The sequence below is a fragment of the Xyrauchen texanus genome, chromosome 30, assembly GCF_025860055.1.
Source record: "Xyrauchen texanus isolate HMW12.3.18 chromosome 30, RBS_HiC_50CHRs, whole genome shotgun sequence".
NCBI classification, from domain to species: domain Eukaryota; kingdom Metazoa; phylum Chordata; class Actinopteri; order Cypriniformes; family Catostomidae; genus Xyrauchen; species Xyrauchen texanus.
This window is the reverse complement of record NC_068305.1, coordinates 8,128,483-8,146,306: the sequence shown is the minus strand read 5'-3', so window position 1 is coordinate 8,146,306 and position 17,824 is coordinate 8,128,483. Positions and strand designations below refer to the sequence as shown.

Here is a 17,824-nt window from a genome sequence, read left to right as displayed (position 1 = left end):
GGCTGGTTTTCTCAGCAGGACACTGAGCTATGGAGCTAATGTGGGTTTGAGTCCAGGTCCTGACATTGCCCGATCTCATTCCCCCATTTTCACCATCATTTGCTACCTGGACAATCCAATCAATAAAAAGTGTCAGGGAGCTTGGGGTGCAAACACTGAATTATAAATGTTGCATCAGTCTGTGGATGAGTGTCCTTAAAATTCACAGAATGGTCTTGCTTAAATATCCAGGAGCCTTTGACTGTGATGTCTCTCGACATCAAATACTGCCCGAGACTTAGTTACTGTAAGTATGGGCAGAGCTACTTGTGTTGCAAACAAGGACTTACGACAAAGTATAACCACCACACGACACAAGCCCTGACAGGATTTAAAAATCCATTTCATTATCTATCTCTTGGCTGTGTATTAAGTTGAAGCCTTGAGCCATTCAGTTCCATTGTTATACTCCAGCTATGAACCTGATAGAGGAAATCAATACAGCATTGAGCGAGGTCACTGTCCTCCCACCTTCACGCGAAGATAAAGGCCAGGGACCCAGAGACCAGCAGAAAATCAAAATTCAGCCTTGCATGACTGCTGCTCACCAACTTAACAGCCATCATTCTGAACAGCATGAGGCAATTCCGCAAAAATAATGTTTTCTGCTGCTTAAAATAGAAGTCCAGAGCACCAACACTGGTGATACAACTCAGAGACAAATGATCTGTGTTTAAGTCCACGTCCACACTAATATGTTTTCGGTTGAAAACTCATCTGTTTCTCTACGTTTTGGCCTTCTATCCACACTAAGACTGCGTTTTTGACAGCAAAAAACAGCTTTATGAAAATACTCTCCCAAGTGGATAAATCTGAAAATGCCATCTTCACATTGTAGTGTGGACTGGGAAACGGATGGATTTAAAAACGATGATGTGTTGTCAAGTGGTGCAGTCATGTGATCCATGTCATGAGATCCATTCAACCAAAACAATCAAGATGGCGGCCTATGTTATAGCGGCATTGTTTTGCCTGATATTCACCTTGATAGCATTGTTAAAGATAAATGTTACTTTGAACAACATTCACATTGCATTCCATCAAAGGTGATGGGAAGTTTACTTGGAATTTGTGTTCGCCGATGGAACTAGTGGACAACTGCATTTCAGACCGTACATGGAATGCAATTTTTGGCATGCACAGTAAGGGTATTTAAACATTTTCATATTTCAGTTTGGACGAGCAACTTTTTAAATGCTTGAAAATGGCAGTGTGGATGGAGAGCATTTTGAAAATGAAAATTTATGTATTTGAAATGAATGATTTCAAATGTATCCAGATTAAACCTAAAAGAACTTAAATGGTTCCCCCCAAAAATGAAAATTCTGCCGTCATCGACTCAACCTCATTATGTTGAAACCCCAATGACTTATGTCAGGTGATTTTAAAGGACAATCAATAGGCTTGGTGGACAAATACTTGTAGTTCGTCGGAACGTAAATTCCGAGTTCTATGAAAACGTGAACAGTTTTTGCAAGTCTGAATCTCGTGTATATGGTAATTCTGACATGGCGAGAATGCACCATATATCCACTGGCAGAAACATAGCATTTTAATAAGCATTTGTATCCTTACTATTTTTATATGTGGTAACCGGTTTATAAAAGCGATAAGGCACTCAAGGCTGTGCCATGTTGGGAATAAAGTCAAGGCTGAAGGGGATACTCCCCTTTGTTATGTGCCCTTCAGCCATGAATATATTCAGCATGACCTCTCAGACTTTATTTCTTAATTATGTCAACCAAAGTGTGAACTCGAAGAAGAATCACAAGGGCTTTGGATGCCATTTTGGACAGGCCACAAGAATCATCACAATAAATGATCAAAGACTGACAATTTTCCCCTACAACAACAAAAACACTTTTATGATTCTTAAAATGTACCTCTATTGGCACAACCATGACCAAAATCATACAGCATGCACACGTCACTTTGGGTTTCTGCCAAATGCATAACTGTAAATACCTTCAAAGTGAATTAAAGTTTTTGAGGTAGGAACATAAATTTAAGTTGTCCTGGAGGAAACCCCCTTAGAAGCTCTAGAATGGATGCGCAACAAAGGAAGATGAGTCGGACCACCGATCAGCTATTGATCTTAAGTCTGAGGCTGCAAAGTCTGTCCATACAGACAGAAAGGATAAATAGCCCTGACAGGAAATGGAACTCAAATTAAAGATTTCCCGTCCATGAAATGAAAAGCTCTTGTTGTGCCAATAAAGTAGCTCATATGGATCTCACACAGGCACATTGTGTCAGGAGGAATTATGGGCAGTCAGGGTGAGAATGCTGACAGTGATGGCATTATCGTCAAGACCCACATTTGTTAGGAATCACACCAGAGTGTGCCATTACGGCCTAGAAATGCACATATCCTCCATTACAGTCAAAAGGTGGATATAGAGCTATCTCTCAGGGAAAGCCAACACTGGTCCATACTGATCCATGAGGCGGCTGTTAGTTTAGAGAGATAGAACGACCTGACCTTTTTTCATAGAGGCATGTTAAAGCACACACTACATCCTCACTTCATTTTTTCATGTGCTCCCTGTCTTTTATTGAGCTCGACCAGACCTGCGTGTTGGTTACTTCTGTATGTACTCTTTCAATCATTTATGAAAGAAGCCATCAGATAAAAATAAACAAAGATATGAAAGCATCACAAAGACACAAAGAAGGGCCCATCCATAGGTCTAATGCATATGATGTTGTTGAAGGGGAAATAGCATTTTTTTTAAGACTGCACAGCAGTGAACTGCACTCAAACAAATGGACTTTGGGGAAATAAAGAGTGTTTGTTTTCTGTTCTGGTCCAGCAAGGCAAAAGAACGCAAACACTCATCCACAATCACACACAGAGGAGCTTTCTCATGAACGGAAACAAATGAAGGGAAAGAGATGCATTGTCAACAGGGCTCTTCAAAGCTCATTAGATGGCACCTCTTTCTTTATTCCAGAGAAATGTAAAAAAAAAAACTTATTTTGAAAGCACATTTTGTCAAGAGGAGAATTTTTTTTTATTTAATGGGGAAAAAAGTAACATTTTCGTACCCCATTGGAAAAATAGTTTTTTATTTGTTCTTGTTTTAAGCATAACCTCACAAAATTTTAATAGATTCAATTGAAAACAAGACTTGAAATATTACGCCATTCTGCTTCTGCATTGAATAGTAAATGTATCTTTAAGCATGCTATTTATTGATTTTTCTGGAAAACAGGACAAATCTGCTTATTTACATTTACAATACATTTTATCATAATAAGCCTTGTTTTCAGTATTTTTGTTTTGCTTTCCAGGGTGAACAGAATTGCTAAATTTACTTAAAGATAAAATTGCATTAGCGATTCAGATTAAATGTTTTTAAATTATACAGATTAAATGTATTTTTCTGACCACTGTGGTATTTTTTTCCTTTCTTAGGAAAAAAGTAATTAAAGTGAAATTTTTGTCACGCTGCAATACTGCAAGACATTCACTCAACACTGAACTACATTTAACATTCAATCAAAACAATCCAGCGAAGTACATAACAAACGAGGGGATTGATATAGGCATGAGCAAACAAAACAAGTTGGCATGATCAAACAAAACAAGTTGGCATGATCAGCATTCCCATTTAAACAATCAGGGTTCCCATGGAAACGCTGATTCCGCTTGCCAGCAGCACCTGAAACACATGAGGGTGAAAATGTCGACACGCTTGGAACAAAACAAACAAAACATGGAGCATGAGTGTCCGGATCCCAACACAGACCAAAATGTAACCAGACAGGAAGTCAGGATCCAGACACCATGACTCTGACATGAAACACAAGACAGGATCGATGATGCCATGGTCCTCCTCAGATAAAACCCCAACCTGACAAGGTGACAGGACCGTGACATCACCGGAGAGCAAACGGCGGTAACTTGCACATGGCGGTAACTCCCAACCGGACCCATGCTCACACAAAGAACGTACACAAAACAAAAGACAGAACATGGGGTGATGATTAATTTATGCTTAAAACAAGTAAAAGATAAAAAGAAATCAAGATGATTTTAAATCAAGTAAATTTACTTTTTTAAGGAAGTTATTTATTTATAAATCTTTGTGGAAAATGAGACAAAATAGCTTTTTCACTCAAGAAGCACAATTTAAAATGTTAAGAGGAAATATCTCTTGAATAAAATTAATTAATTAAACAATTTGTATTTTATTTTCTTGATTTAACCATTAATCTAACTAAATTTACTGAGGTTTATGCTTAAAAGCAGAATAATAATAATAATAATCATAATTCAAGATTTACTTTCTAAAAAAAAAAAAAGTCAATTCAATCTCAAGTCAATTTATATTTTTAAGAATGCTATTTTTTTTTTCTGGAAACAAGACAAAACTGCGTATTTATGTACATATGTAATTTACAAATTCAGGGTGACTTCTATACTGTCCCTTCTTGCTGACTTGATCATAACCCAACTACATCAAGGGTAGTTCAAATACCTTTTCTTAAAGGTGACCACTATACCAAAACAGTTTCCCCATAAATCTGCATCTGAAAAGTCAACAGGTGGGATAAATTAAGCTGATTATGCCGTTGGGTTATTTCCTGTAACCAAGTGCAGGTAATTCCCGAGTCAAAAACTCATCTTATCTAACAAATCTATAGCACTGATGAATTCCTGCACACAGCAATAGGCCTGCATAAACAGCAAGACTAATGCGCTATATAGAGGCTGCTTCATTTTGATAAGAGCCACAATCCAAACCCATCCACATCTGCTACAACACCACCGGGATTTGTGCTCCCTAATTAACTTAGACACAAGAAAAAATTCTATGCAACATTCTATGCAACATTGCATACAGTTTCATCCGAGATTCACCAAGGTTAACAATGTGGCATCTTGGGAAATGAAGTTTAATAAGGAGCGTTACGCCTATGTGTAAAATCAATGAGACAAATCCATGGCAAAGTCAAAGTATTGAATGAATAGTTGCTTTGAACAATACAAATACATGAAATCTGCATTCAACGAGGCATAGATTGATTCCTGTGGGAGACAAAAAGAGAAAACGATATAGAAAATGTGTTTTATTTCTAATTAAGTGTCTTCAGCAAATCGTTGCTTTCTTGTGACAGATGATTCTCAAACAGAGCGACCATTTTTTATTAAACTCGAAGACACAAGGCTCTGAAGACAAAGATATTAAAGCCCATGGTGCAGGTTTTTTTTTTTTTTTTTTTTGGCAATTTTCTAGTTGGTAATAAACATTTAAACAGTTATCCATTGTATTTGATGTTGTAGGGTACTACAAAAAAGAAATATAATACGGAAAAGTAGGTGATATGTTAGCTTTTAGCTACAACTTAGCGATTATTCTTATTTCTCCCACAATGCATTCCATGACGTCACATGAGGTACTTGCTGACTGTTAGACGACAGAAGAAAGCCTGCGGCCCGCCTTACAATTGAGGGAGAGTGAGACGAGGAGTAGCTAACTAGTGAAAGAGTGAGAGTGACAGATTTATAAGTAAGTAAGTAAGTAGATAGATAGATAGATAGATAGATAGATAGATAGATAGATAGAATAGCATAGCATAGATAGAATAGCATAGATAGTGAGAGATAGCATAGCATAACAGATAGCTTAGAGATAGATAAAGAGTAGATCATAAATAACGTTAGTCAAAATGGTTTATTACTGTGTTTGTGGCGGGTGCAAGAACTCCAGCAAAACTGGACATAGGGTCCATTCCTTCCCCAAGGACAAAGGGATCTTCCGAAGCTGGGTGCAGTTTGTGAAGATTAGGCGGGCAGATTTTTCAGCTAGCTCTGTCACTGCCTACTCGAGAATATGCAGCCGCATTTCAAAGAGGAGGATTACCACTCAGGGGATGCTAAAATGGTCTCACTTGGATTAAAGAGTGAGAGGAGTGCTAAATTACTTCCTACCACCGTGCCGTCTGTGAACGCAAACCTCTCTGCTTGCCCCGTCCCGAGGTCGAGAGACACCGTCTGCCGCAGCGAGAAATTGCCACGGTAAGCATCATGCTAACGTTAATGTTTACAAGCTGCGTGTTAGCTAGCTCTGTGTGTATTTTGTATACCGTGTTCCCTTTGACACAGCCTCCACTAACTTACAAGCACGATCACTCTGACATTAGAAGAGCATATTTCGTGATTCACTGAATAAAAATTAGAATAATAACAAAATTGCCCTGAAGTAAAAGTCCATATCATCATGAAAGCTTTATGGCTGTGCCATAGGTTATTGTTTCCACTGGGAAACTAACGTTAGTTGTAGCACACACGTCCCATTTTATTGATGGACTTATGAAATGACTGGGAATATTTACTTATCTTCTTGGAATTTCAAAGATGATAAGTAAATAATTCTCAGTACTTCCAAGTTGAAAATAAATGATTAAATGTTTCCATGTACTCCTGCAATGTGCTTGTACACCCAATGTGCTTGTGAATCACTGTTCTAAGTATTCATAGTATACCCACCTCTTATTTCACCACTACACCCATTTGCATTTTGCTGACCCTTTTTCATATTTGTTTTCGCAAGATGTTGACAGACGCCTCACAGCAGGAGACTGTGGACAGTGTAGACACTGTGGAGAGTGTCGATACTGGGGATCAGCCCTTGCCCTCCTCCACTTCTGACGCTGGGACACAGTGTTCTTTGAAGCCCCCCCGATGGTCTCACGGTAAAACTTGGGTATTTTAAGGGGTAGTTATTAGATATAGTCTCTAAAACATTGCCAGTATCTATGCAATCAGAACATTTCCATACACATTGATTAAATTAATACATAGCCTACACCAAAAAAACATACCAGTTTAGATTTGCCATGATTGTCTCATGTTTGGGTATGTTTACTGCCTCTCCACAGCTGTGCAGGTTAACCTGAAGCCCAAGATGGTCAGCGTGGGCACACAGACATCATTCGGCACACAAACCTCCACTCCCCTTGCTAGTCCTGAACAGACAGATGAAGATGATGATAATGCCTCTGTCATCAGTGACTTATCGTGGGTGCCCGAAGAGCCGATGCACGAGGAAGACTTGTTTGATGAGGAGCCACCTTACACGTGTGACCCCCATCACAAGTGAGATAGTTTAAAACCAACATAGACCATTTTGAATACTCATTTTTGTGTACTGTAGCTTTGGTAGTTTGAATGCCCCCCCAACAACAATTTTTTTGTTCTTGTAGTGGCACTGACAAATTCATTGTTTGCCAAGAGGAGCTGATGGGCCTTTTTGTCATCTGTCCGGCCTGTTGTGAGAGGTCAGATAGTAGCATCGTGCAGCAGGAAGGAACTTTTCTTAAGATCAAGCAGGTACGGTTTTGTTTACGCAGCAGGCCATCTGATTAGAAAATCAGAATATCTAATTACAATCTGATAGCTCTGACTGTCTTGCCAGTTAATTTAATTTACAATGTATGTACCAGGCTGGCTTTAGTCTATTGGTTTGTGATGGCATCATATTTGAGTGTTATACTGTATTGGTCATGTGTGTTTCATTGAAAACATGAAACCTTTGACCAGTAATGTACAGTACCTAATCTATATTGAATCCTGATATACTGTTGATTACACTTTTTTTTTTCTTCTTCTTCTTCTTTTTTTTTTTACATATCTAGGTCTGTGCATCATGTGGCTACCACCGTTTCTGGCAAAACCAGCCAATGCTCCACAGGAACATGCCGACCTGCAACCTCCTGTTAAGCGGGGTCATTCATTTCACTGGATGTTTGGCCACCCAGACATTAAGAATGTTGACTCTGTTTGGCCTGCAGTGCATCAGTGCGAGCAGTTACTTTCGCCATCAGCGCCGCTACACCATCCCTGTAATCGTTCAGGCCTGGCAAAACGATCAAGCTGAAGAATTTTAGTGACCTACGGGCAATGGATGGCGGGCTAGTTCTTGCTGGTGACTGCAGGTAAACCAGTGTGAGAGCTCATAGACCAGTTGCACATTTTGATTTTTTTATTTGTTATCATGTAGGGTGGCTTTAGTTGGCATTTGCAGATGACATGGTGGATTGTCTTTACAGACCTTGGTTATTAAAAACTTGAAACCTAATTCAAATTTGTAATTAATTCCAGGTCAGATTCTCCTGGGCTCCTGGATCCTACTCTCTGATCGAGGACAGAGTGAACAAGCTTGTTCAGGTAAACCTGATGTTATTAGACAAAGAAATGAACTCTGCAATTTAGTAAACTGATTGTATATTAATATAACATCTTTCCACTAGTACAACGATGCTTAGAGCTTTGTGTATTGCCTAACTAGAGTACAGTGTATCATAATGCTTGGACCAACAACGCGTCGGTTCATTCACGCCTCCTTCAACAACACCAGCATTTTACACTTACACTGTTATGTCATGTTGCAGAGCTCAGAGGTCCCCAACAGCTCATGGTGTGAGCTTGAAGGGCTCAATCGCAGTGTTGGCTTGCTGAGGGGAAAGGACCTGCATTTAGCAACGCTGATCACGGACCGTCATCGCCAGGTATTTACAATAAAAATGCAGTATAGAATGTAAACATCTGAATTGCACTGAAGCTGGATGTTTGTGGTTTGCTGATACACGGAGGGCCACACAGGTCAATCATCCACAAAAGTTTGTTTATTTCTCCTTAGGTTGCCAAATGGGTGAGAGAGGAGCTGAGCCCTGAAGGGACACGGCATTATTTTGATGTGTGGCACATTGCCAAATGTATGTATCCATTGTTGGAACCTTGAAGCAGTTTTTGTTAGTGCATATCAATTAATACCATTTGTTCTAAAACAGGTCTGGGGAAGGCATTGGATGCAGCTTCAAAAGAGTGTGACCAACTACAGCTGTGGAGGCCTGCTATAGTGAATCACCTCTATTGGACTGCAGCCTCAACCCCAGACGGCAACCCAGCAGTCATGGAGGCTAAATGGAAAAGTTTAGTCAACCACATCCAGGACATCCATGACCATGACACCCCTGCTTTCTCCAGTTGTGCCCATGGCCCTCTAGACGGGGATCAGCGCAACAAAGAGTGGCTGGACCCAGGTACAGTACACACAGCATGTGGTATTATGTACGCTCTACAGTTTTGTTGTATTTGCTGTCTGAGTGCTTTGACATGTGACCTATGATGATTAAATTATTTTTTCATTCCCTGGCAATCTCATAACATTCTGTTTACTGTTTATGTTTGCTATAATTCATATGCAGGACCATTTCATGTGTTTCCATTAAAAAAGAATTTTTGTCTGAATCTATCTTGTCTATTTATACGTTTTCCATCTGTGTGTCTGTCTGCCTCCCTGTCTTGGTCTTTGCAGGCTCATTGGCAGCAGTAAAGTTGGAGAACATAATCACGAGGACTGCCTTACTGAAAGATGTTCGACAGCTGTCTCCACAGCATCAGACATTCTCCCTTGAGGCTTACCACTCCCTCATCTTGCACTTCGCACCCAAGCACACAGGGTTTTCATACGTTGGGATGTATAGCAGGTCAGTGCTATCCAAGGAATAATACAGCCAATTATTATGCCTTTTATAGTAATAATAGTACCTATTATCATGCCTATTGTAGTAAAAAAAATCTCAAATGTGTTATTTTGTAGGCTTCTCTTAGCGGCGCTGCATTACAATCACAATGCCAACCGCGAGACAGCACGGAAAAGTGATGGGACGGAGAAGTACTGTGTGCGGTATCCGCGCTTCAGAAAAGGTGCCCATGTGGTGCGTCCCATCAAAGAGGCAGCCTCATACGGTAAGCAGTGTCATGCAGTTCTATCATATTTTGAGATGGCTCACGAGACATCTGTGATCAGTGGCAATGATCTTTATTCAGTATTATTATTATTATATCTGCAGGTTATGCAACATCATTGATGAAGGCCCTTCAGGAAAGCTACACCCATTCACCTGCAGCTCTTCGAGAGGTTAGCGCTAATTTGTCCTCCGATGCACCCGCCCCCATCGCTAAATCCTTCGAACAGGTTCCTAAGGAGGAGGCCGTCAGCCTCTTCCTAGCCCGGCAGTCACGCTACAAGAGAACCTAAATTCACATTATTATTATTATTTTTTTCCACAGACAAGTCCAATGATTTAGTTGTAAGTATTTATTTTAGTTGTTATTTATCTTCTTTCCTTCTGTCCCTGTCATCTCATTTGGTGGTGGTTTCCTGTATTCTGCATGTTTTGTGTGTTGTTGCTTTGGTTTTACTTTGCACTAAATCATTACTTTTTTCGTCTTTGTAAGTGGCATTAATTGTCGCTGTACCCCATTCAAGGGGTCCTGCATGCTGCATGTCTGCTCCTCTGTCTGTTATTTGCATGAAATTTGTTTTATGTAATTCAAAATAATTTACCAATCATTTTACCTGTGCCTTGTCAACCTCTGTGTGCGGTGTTGTCTGGGTTCACTGTGTGTCAGCTTGATATGCTTTTGCATGTATCACTGCATATGCATTCATGAAAGAGTGTGAGTTTGTGTGAGTGACTGTGTGTGACTGTGTGTGAGTAAGTGAGTGTGAGTGAGTGCGAGAACCATCAGTTGACCCTCAGGTAAGACCACACTTTTGCAGGCAAAAGAAACAATGTGCAAAGGTTTCAGGTCTAGCCCTTCATCAGTGGGCTTTTTTTATATAGATTTGTTACTTGCAACCTGTGTCTTTGTTCAGTAATCCTTGTCCTTGTTCAGTAAATGTTTAGTAACCCTTACAAGCAATGCCAATAAACTGTTTTTTCTTATTAAAATTCATGTGTTCTGTGTACTTTATAACATTTTAAGGGCAATTGGGCGATCACAACAGAATAAACAATTATTTTTATTCATTCTCATCCAAACGAGGCCATTGAAAGCCCTGATAGGTTTGGTCACCACTTTGGAAGTTTTGTCTGATGGTTGAAACCACACAAGAGGGTAGAGGCTTCCTTATACTCCTCCCTAAAACTCCATAAGCCCAGCGTATAGCCTGCCTGTACGCAGTGTACCGGTATTGCCTAGGAATAAGTAGGAAAGATTCTTAAGTTTTAAACTCTGTAAGTAGGTTGGAAACGTCATTTGAAGCCTGTCTCTTATGCATGTTTGTGCATGCAACACATCTCCTGTCACCTATTGCTGTTGTTCAAAGGACTCAGTGTAAAAACATTGGTAAAGTAAACATAAACCATGAACATACTCGTGCGTGCTGTCTTGAAGGGGACCATGATCCTGTCTGAAGTGTGAATATGCTATTTGTAGCACAAACGGATTCAGGCAGCATGCCTCAAATCCAGGATGCTGCGTTAGGCACGTTACATCTGCTGGCCGCGGGTGAGATCCTCGACCAGCGACCAAAACGCGCTCACCTCCCTACAACACAAGCTCTCCACCACAGTTTCCATGGGACGACACCGCCCACACAGACACCTGCCAAACACAGCGACACAGACGCTTACTACTCACTCACTCCCTCTCCCGGTAAGCCTGACGGTGTCAATGACAATCAATCACGAGGAAAACTAGTTGGCACTATAAACAATAATCACAGTGACGACGCCTACTCGGCGTCGGCTACGGCGAAACAACATTTTCACCGGAGAAAGAGGTAAAAGCTTAGAAATAAAGCATAAAAGTTATTGTATGCACTGCTGTTCATAGACTACTAGCTCCAGCAGTCATTGCTGCATTTCTAAATGATAGCAACTCACCAGGACACTACACCAACTCTCCATTCATTCTCCTCTGACCATGCATTTATTTGTCTTTGACGGCCATCTGCTCTCGGTATTTCCTCATTCAGCCCTCTCACGTCTAAACGGTTCGAAATTGTATGGCTGTGGGCCATCATAAATGTTAACTGTGGGTCTTGCCACCTCTTCCTCATCTCAGTTAGACGCCATAGTAGTCAGTGCTAGTCTGCTAGAATTAGTTCAAGTAGCTGAGAACGGCTGAGGCTACATTCCACCGCGTCTACCTCATGTGACGTCATCGCCGAATCGCGTAAAAAATAACCGTTTCTAACCAAAAACTACAAAAACTGGACTTTAACACCATTTTGGAGACATTTCTAACTTTATATACATATCTTGACTGCTTTATCTACCCATTAATCGACAGTGGTGTTTAACCTGCACCATGGGCTTTAAGGAAAGGTGTTTCCATTTTTACATTACAAATGTAGCCCCGGTGGGTTGTAAATAATCACACAGGATACAAAACGTCTAGGTTACTGTTGTAACCTCCGTTCCCTGATGGAGGGAACGAGACGTTGTGTCAAGTGAAACTGCACTAGGGGTCTTTCTTGAAGGCCTCAGTTACCTCTGAACTTGCGAAAAGGCCAATGAGAAATTGGTAGACAGAATTTGCATGTCCCTCCCCCGGACATACGGGTATAAAAGGAGGGAATCGTGCATCTGTCCATTCAGGTTTTGCACTGAGGAGCCGAGAATAATGTTCTGCAATTACAGTGGCTCGGTACAGTGTCGTGGCCGGGGGGACACAACGCCTCGTTCCCTCCATCAGGGAACGGAGGTAACAACAGTAACCTAGACGTTCACCATCTGTCGCTCACTCGACGTTGTGATGAATGAAGCGACACTAGGTGTCCCTATTCAATCACGCCATGTGCTGAACCGTGTTCATGAACTGCTGGGGCAGTTTAAATTTGTTTTAAAAACAGTAGCAAAACCCCCGCCATGACCAGAAAGTCTTGGATTGCTAAAAAAAAAGCACAATCCGGTGTAGAAATTTCACCAAGAGATGATAATTCATCCCATTTCAGCCATTTTCAGTCACAAATAAAAAGTCAAGCGAATTCGAGATGAAAAAGTCATTTAAAATGAATGATTTGTTAGATAGTGACCTCGGATTTATCAAGGCCATCCTCACCATCAGCGGCTCAGCTCTTTCAGCATTTGGAGATGAAAACTTAATTGAATAGAGATTTAATGGATTCACAAACCGCAACTCTGCGCTCGACTTTGAAGAGGATCGACGTTATGAAATTACTGGAATGTAATCGCTAACCAAGTAAGCGGACTGTGCACCTTCACAGAAACTGCGCCGAGATCCTCAGTAGACATATTGAAGACGGCGTAGAATTTCCAAGGAGGCACAGTGATTATATATGTCCACAGGAAGACAGAATGAAGAGTTCAGATTATCCAGATCTAGAGATGAGTAGAAGAGAGCCATAACTAGCCAAATATAATATCCAAGAGCCGAAGCAGCAAGGTAGAGAGGGCTAAGAACATTAATACAGCTGTAACATACCAGACCAGTGAGCAGAAGGGACTTCATCCTTTGTAAGACCACCACAACCAGGTCTTTGTCTTAATGGTCTTAATGACAATGTGTACCAACATGCCTGCAAACAAGCACGCAGCAATACAACTGCTAGCCGAGAGCAGTCGATCCCAGGACACCGCAAGTCCAGTCCATCCAAATACAAGGCAGCAAGTCCTGAGACTCACCCGAGGTAAGCCGATTGTTTAGTAGATGAAAGGCAGGCAGGTAGGCAGGCGGCAGGTCTTTCAGGCGCTCCCCGTGACTAGCAGCTAATCATCCAGCTGAGAGCAGTCGATCCTAGGCTTCCGCGAATCCATCCAAACACAAACAAGTGAGTGCCGAACCTCACCTGAGGTAAGCTGGAGTTTAGTAGATGAAAGGCAGGCAGGTAGTTCAGGCGCTCTCCACGACTAGCAGCTGATCATCCAAATAGGGTTGCTCCAAAGTATAATATAAATGCAGTGTGAAACTGAACAAAAAGCCGGGAGCAGCGGCATTCAGACATGCAAGCGTACACTCACCCCAAGCTCACCTGGACAGATACCATAGCTCTGGTAAAGCTTGGCACTAGCAATGGCAAGGTCATGGTTTCGAATCACAGGGAACATATAGACTGATAAAAATGTCCACCCAAAATGCACTGTAAATCGCTTTGCATAAAATCACCTGCAAAATGCATAAAGGTCAATGCACATACTAATAGGCAATCTAGACTGCAGTATCTAAATGAATTAGGCAGAGAATCACTGTGTGCACTTCCACTAGTAAATTTTGCATTGGTCAAAATCTGCTCAACTTTGTCACTGAGTCAACTGTCGAGTTTGCAAAATATTACAAACAATTATATTTTGTATAGAGATTAAATAGACAATTCTGTATAATAAGAATAGTGTTCTTATTCAAGACATTAAAAAAATAAAATAAAATAGCAAAAATCATTCCTTAAACTACAATGGGTCTCTCAGGTGTATGAAAAATAACCTGACAAAAACAAACAGAGCATGACCTTCAAAAATGAATGTTCTTTGATAAAAATAAGTTGCATTTTCTTTCACAATGCATTATGTACTTTGTCTTTGCGTGAGCCTTACAATCAGTTGTGACTGCGTTCCAATGAAAAGTTTCTTTCTCTGCCCAACATGTTGTCCAGCCTGGATGAGACTGTCTGAAGACACATGGATAATATTAAAGCTTAGCTGCTTGCATGATGATTACAATTATACAGCAGAGTTTGGAGAAATCAATCATTTGTGCGAGAGCTCTGCAGGATTGTAACCTCAGCCAGCCATGTGGAAAATAGGCTCGCAGTCACCCAAAGAGACCTGTGCCAAGAACAGTGATGCCCACCAGCACAAACTTCTGCTTTGTCCTACAGGCTCTTCCCAATGCCACTGCTTACAAAGGGGCAACTGTTCGTGACTACTGAAAAAGGATTAAAAAAATTATAATAATTCACATTTAGAATGATTCACTAAGGAATCATTCACATCGATTTGTAAACAAGAGTGACGATTCACTTAAAAGGTCAGACTCAGAAGTTTAATTCACAAATCAGACATCACTAAGGCTTTTGAGCAAGTTTTTCTCTAAGCAATATGAGAACAGTAAATAAAATATCTCATTCCCTCATGTTGTTCCAGACCCGTTTAACTTTCATCTGCGAAAGAAAACAATAAAAGTCACCATTCACTTTTATTGTATGGAAATGGATGCAATGGAAGTAAATGGTGACTGAGGATAACATTCTGACTAAAATCTCCTTTTGTGATCCATGGAAGAAAGAAAGTCATATCATTTTGAAACATCATGAGGATTAAATGAGAAAATGTAATTTTTTGACATGAAACTGTTTTTAGTACCATTAGACAAACTATAAAAATAAATCGCAAAAATATTTTGCACGTTTCTTTTTTTTATTAATTTATTTTTTTGTCATTATCCTCCTGAAGCCCAGCAATTCATTTTTTGTGAAGGACAATTTCTATTTAAGTGTTTCTTAGCTCATACATGCTACAGTGGTCAATCTTGTGGTATTATCCCTGGGCAGCAATACCAAATGTTTCAGAGTTTGGTCATAACAACTTCCTCTCCTTGGTATATAAATATGGATTGAAATTGTAAAACTTTTTTCGCTGGGTCTCCAGAATTTATGGTAAGATGACATCATAATAGCTTGTAATGTAAAATAATGATATTTACAGATAATGACAAAGCAGGCTGCATATATACAAATACACAGAAATATTAATTCACACTTTAAATACATCTTATCCTCAAAAATTATATGTCAGAATTTTCAATGCACTGTGAGGTTGTTTTGTTTTTTTGCGGTGGGCATGAATGTAATGTAATGGTGATTAAGAGATATACCTCAAAAGCCTGTTGTTTCATATTTGATACATATGGATTTCAACTGGCTTTTAAAAAAAAATTATATACAAAATTTTAACCAAGCACAAGTTTTATTAGTAACAATATAATAATTACTGTCACTTTTACATTATAAAAATAAGCTGCCATTTATCCCATTAGAGTCACTTTTCACGCAAGTCTGCTGCTATTTTAAATAGATCGATATAAACAATGAAACCACATTTTTTCACAAATTACCACTAGATGGTGCCATAAACATCTTTACTATCACAGGATATACAGTGTATTTCTTTGGTTATTACAAAACTGTTTAGTACAATATTCATCGAAATTACTACTATATCATGTCAATTTTCTGCGCAACAATGGTTAATTACCAGTTTGTCCATATACCTGTACAGTACACATACATATCATACATACTATTTCTTACTCAAAGTGGTGCTGTTGTTTCGATGATTGACTTGATTTACATTTGACATTACTATTTGACAAAGCAACGTGGACACATGAACAGTATGATTTGGCCATTGTCATTAGCGTGTACTACTGAAATGATGTAAGTGGTACGTCTATTTAGGCTTAAAAAAGTGCCTCCAAAAATACATAAAAGTATGTGTAGATTTTGTTTAGCTCATGTGTTATGTGCAGCTCATTATGTGTTTGACAGACAGTTGTGTCTCATGAAATTTCATTACATTTCAAACATTAAAACAAATCAGAATATATTCTATTCTATTATTTTCTAATTGTCTTCAATTTATTTTGAATATTTGACACAGTCTGGGCATTTTGTAGAACCATTTGTGATAAATACTGTATGCTGAAAAACCCATGAACTAAAGGGTTAATGTTTGAACTCAACAACTGAGTGTAATTTAATGTTGTTAACTTCATTTTGCAAGATCAAATACGGTTAAAAAGTGACAGATGTTGAAAGAAAAAAACCGATGAAATGTTAATATTGCTGAAGGCGAGACAAACCACAAAGCGCAGATAGATAACAAATAAAATAATTAAACATAAATTGTGGGATGTGGCCCTTTTGCGTACTTCAAAGGGACTTTTCTCCGTTCTGATCAGCTGGGGGGTAAAATGTAAAGACTAGCAAGATTTTACTTCCTTTCATGAGTTCTAGAAAACATAGGGATTTTAATGAGTGAAATTAGTCTAGAGCTCAGGCCAGAGAATTTCACTAAATGGAATACGTAATAGATATTGAGGGTGAGGAGAGCTATGTAAAATCAAGTGTGTGTGTGTGTGTGTGTGTGTGTGTGTGGAGGAAGCCATTATTCGTAGCTGTCGGAGTAGTTTTTTGCTGTTATTACGACCCGGTCCTCCAACCGTAGGCAAAACCAATCTTTTAATAAAACATGATTCTGTTTCATGCTGAATTTGCGATAAACGTGCAGCGTGAGACCTGGTACAAACAACATTGAGAACAAAGAGAAAAGCCTTTGGGTTAAACAGCATTTCTACAAAATACATACTGATTCAGTCAGTTTGGTTTTTGCAACCTGGTATAGGCTGTACAGCACTTGGGCTAATATTTAAAGGACTATTTCACTCAAAATTGAAAATGGTGTCCATAAACTGCATGGTGTTCATTATTCCATGTAAAACAAAGGAGGATGTTTAGCAGAATAAATATGAATTGGGCTGTAGAGCTCCAAACATCATAAAAAGCACCAATTAGTCCATACAATTCTCAAGTGTGCCAAAGCCAAATGGTTTCTTTTCTGTTTTGTTTGTTCTTTGTGTGAGAAACAGACCAAAATGTAACTTGTTACTCATTATAATATGTCTTCCACAGCTCTAAAATCTCATTTGAGCTTATGCACATTCAAACTTGGTGCATTTTGTGTTGAGACGCAAGAACCAATAGACCATTTCAAGGATTATTCATCAGTTCTTTGTTCTTTGTGAACGTCTTTGTTCCTTTGTTCATGGACGCGTGAACCTAATGTTCTAAATGAGATCTAAATGTTACTATAGATCACACCCATTATAATGAATGAAGCTGCGCAAGTAATTTACTATTACATTTAGTCATTTAGCAGACACTTTTATGCAAAATGACTTACAAATTAGGAACACACAAAAAATAAATCCTTACTTTGTATGCTGGTCACGCACACAGCTTAATTA

At 39.4% G+C, this 17,824-nt stretch overlaps 2 protein-coding genes across 4 annotated transcripts in view; one reads left to right on the top strand and one right to left on the bottom strand.

Annotated features, from left to right (window-relative positions):
* LOC127624134 (neurexin-3b) overlaps window positions 1-17,824 on the bottom strand; it is a 485,619-nt gene that overhangs the window by 219,282 nt on the left and 248,513 nt on the right. The window lies entirely within an intron of this gene.
* On the top strand, window positions 6,568-10,676 carry LOC127624137 (uncharacterized). 3 transcript variants are annotated; one of them, XR_007968120.1, is made up of 8 exons: window positions 6,568-6,741; window positions 6,928-7,144; window positions 7,252-7,378; window positions 7,684-7,983; window positions 8,150-8,215; window positions 8,440-8,556; window positions 8,688-8,763; window positions 8,839-8,971. XR_007968120.1 is itself a non-coding variant. In XM_052098819.1 (5 exons), the coding sequence occupies exons 2-5, from the start codon at window positions 8,961-8,963 to the stop codon at window positions 10,089-10,091; spliced, it is 639 nt and encodes a 212-aa protein (XP_051954779.1). In that variant the 5' UTR covers window positions 8,674-8,763; window positions 8,839-8,960; the 3' UTR covers window positions 10,092-10,676. The 3 variants fall into 3 exon arrangements, 1 of the variants encoding a protein (XP_051954779.1); XR_007968121.1 differs by lacking the exon at window positions 8,688-8,763 and having other exon boundaries at window positions 8,839-8,954; XM_052098819.1 differs by lacking the exons at window positions 6,568-6,741; window positions 6,928-7,144; window positions 7,252-7,378; ... (1 more) ...; window positions 8,150-8,215; window positions 8,440-8,556 and adding exons at window positions 9,366-9,537; window positions 9,651-9,799; window positions 9,904-10,676 and having other exon boundaries at window positions 8,674-8,763; window positions 8,839-9,090.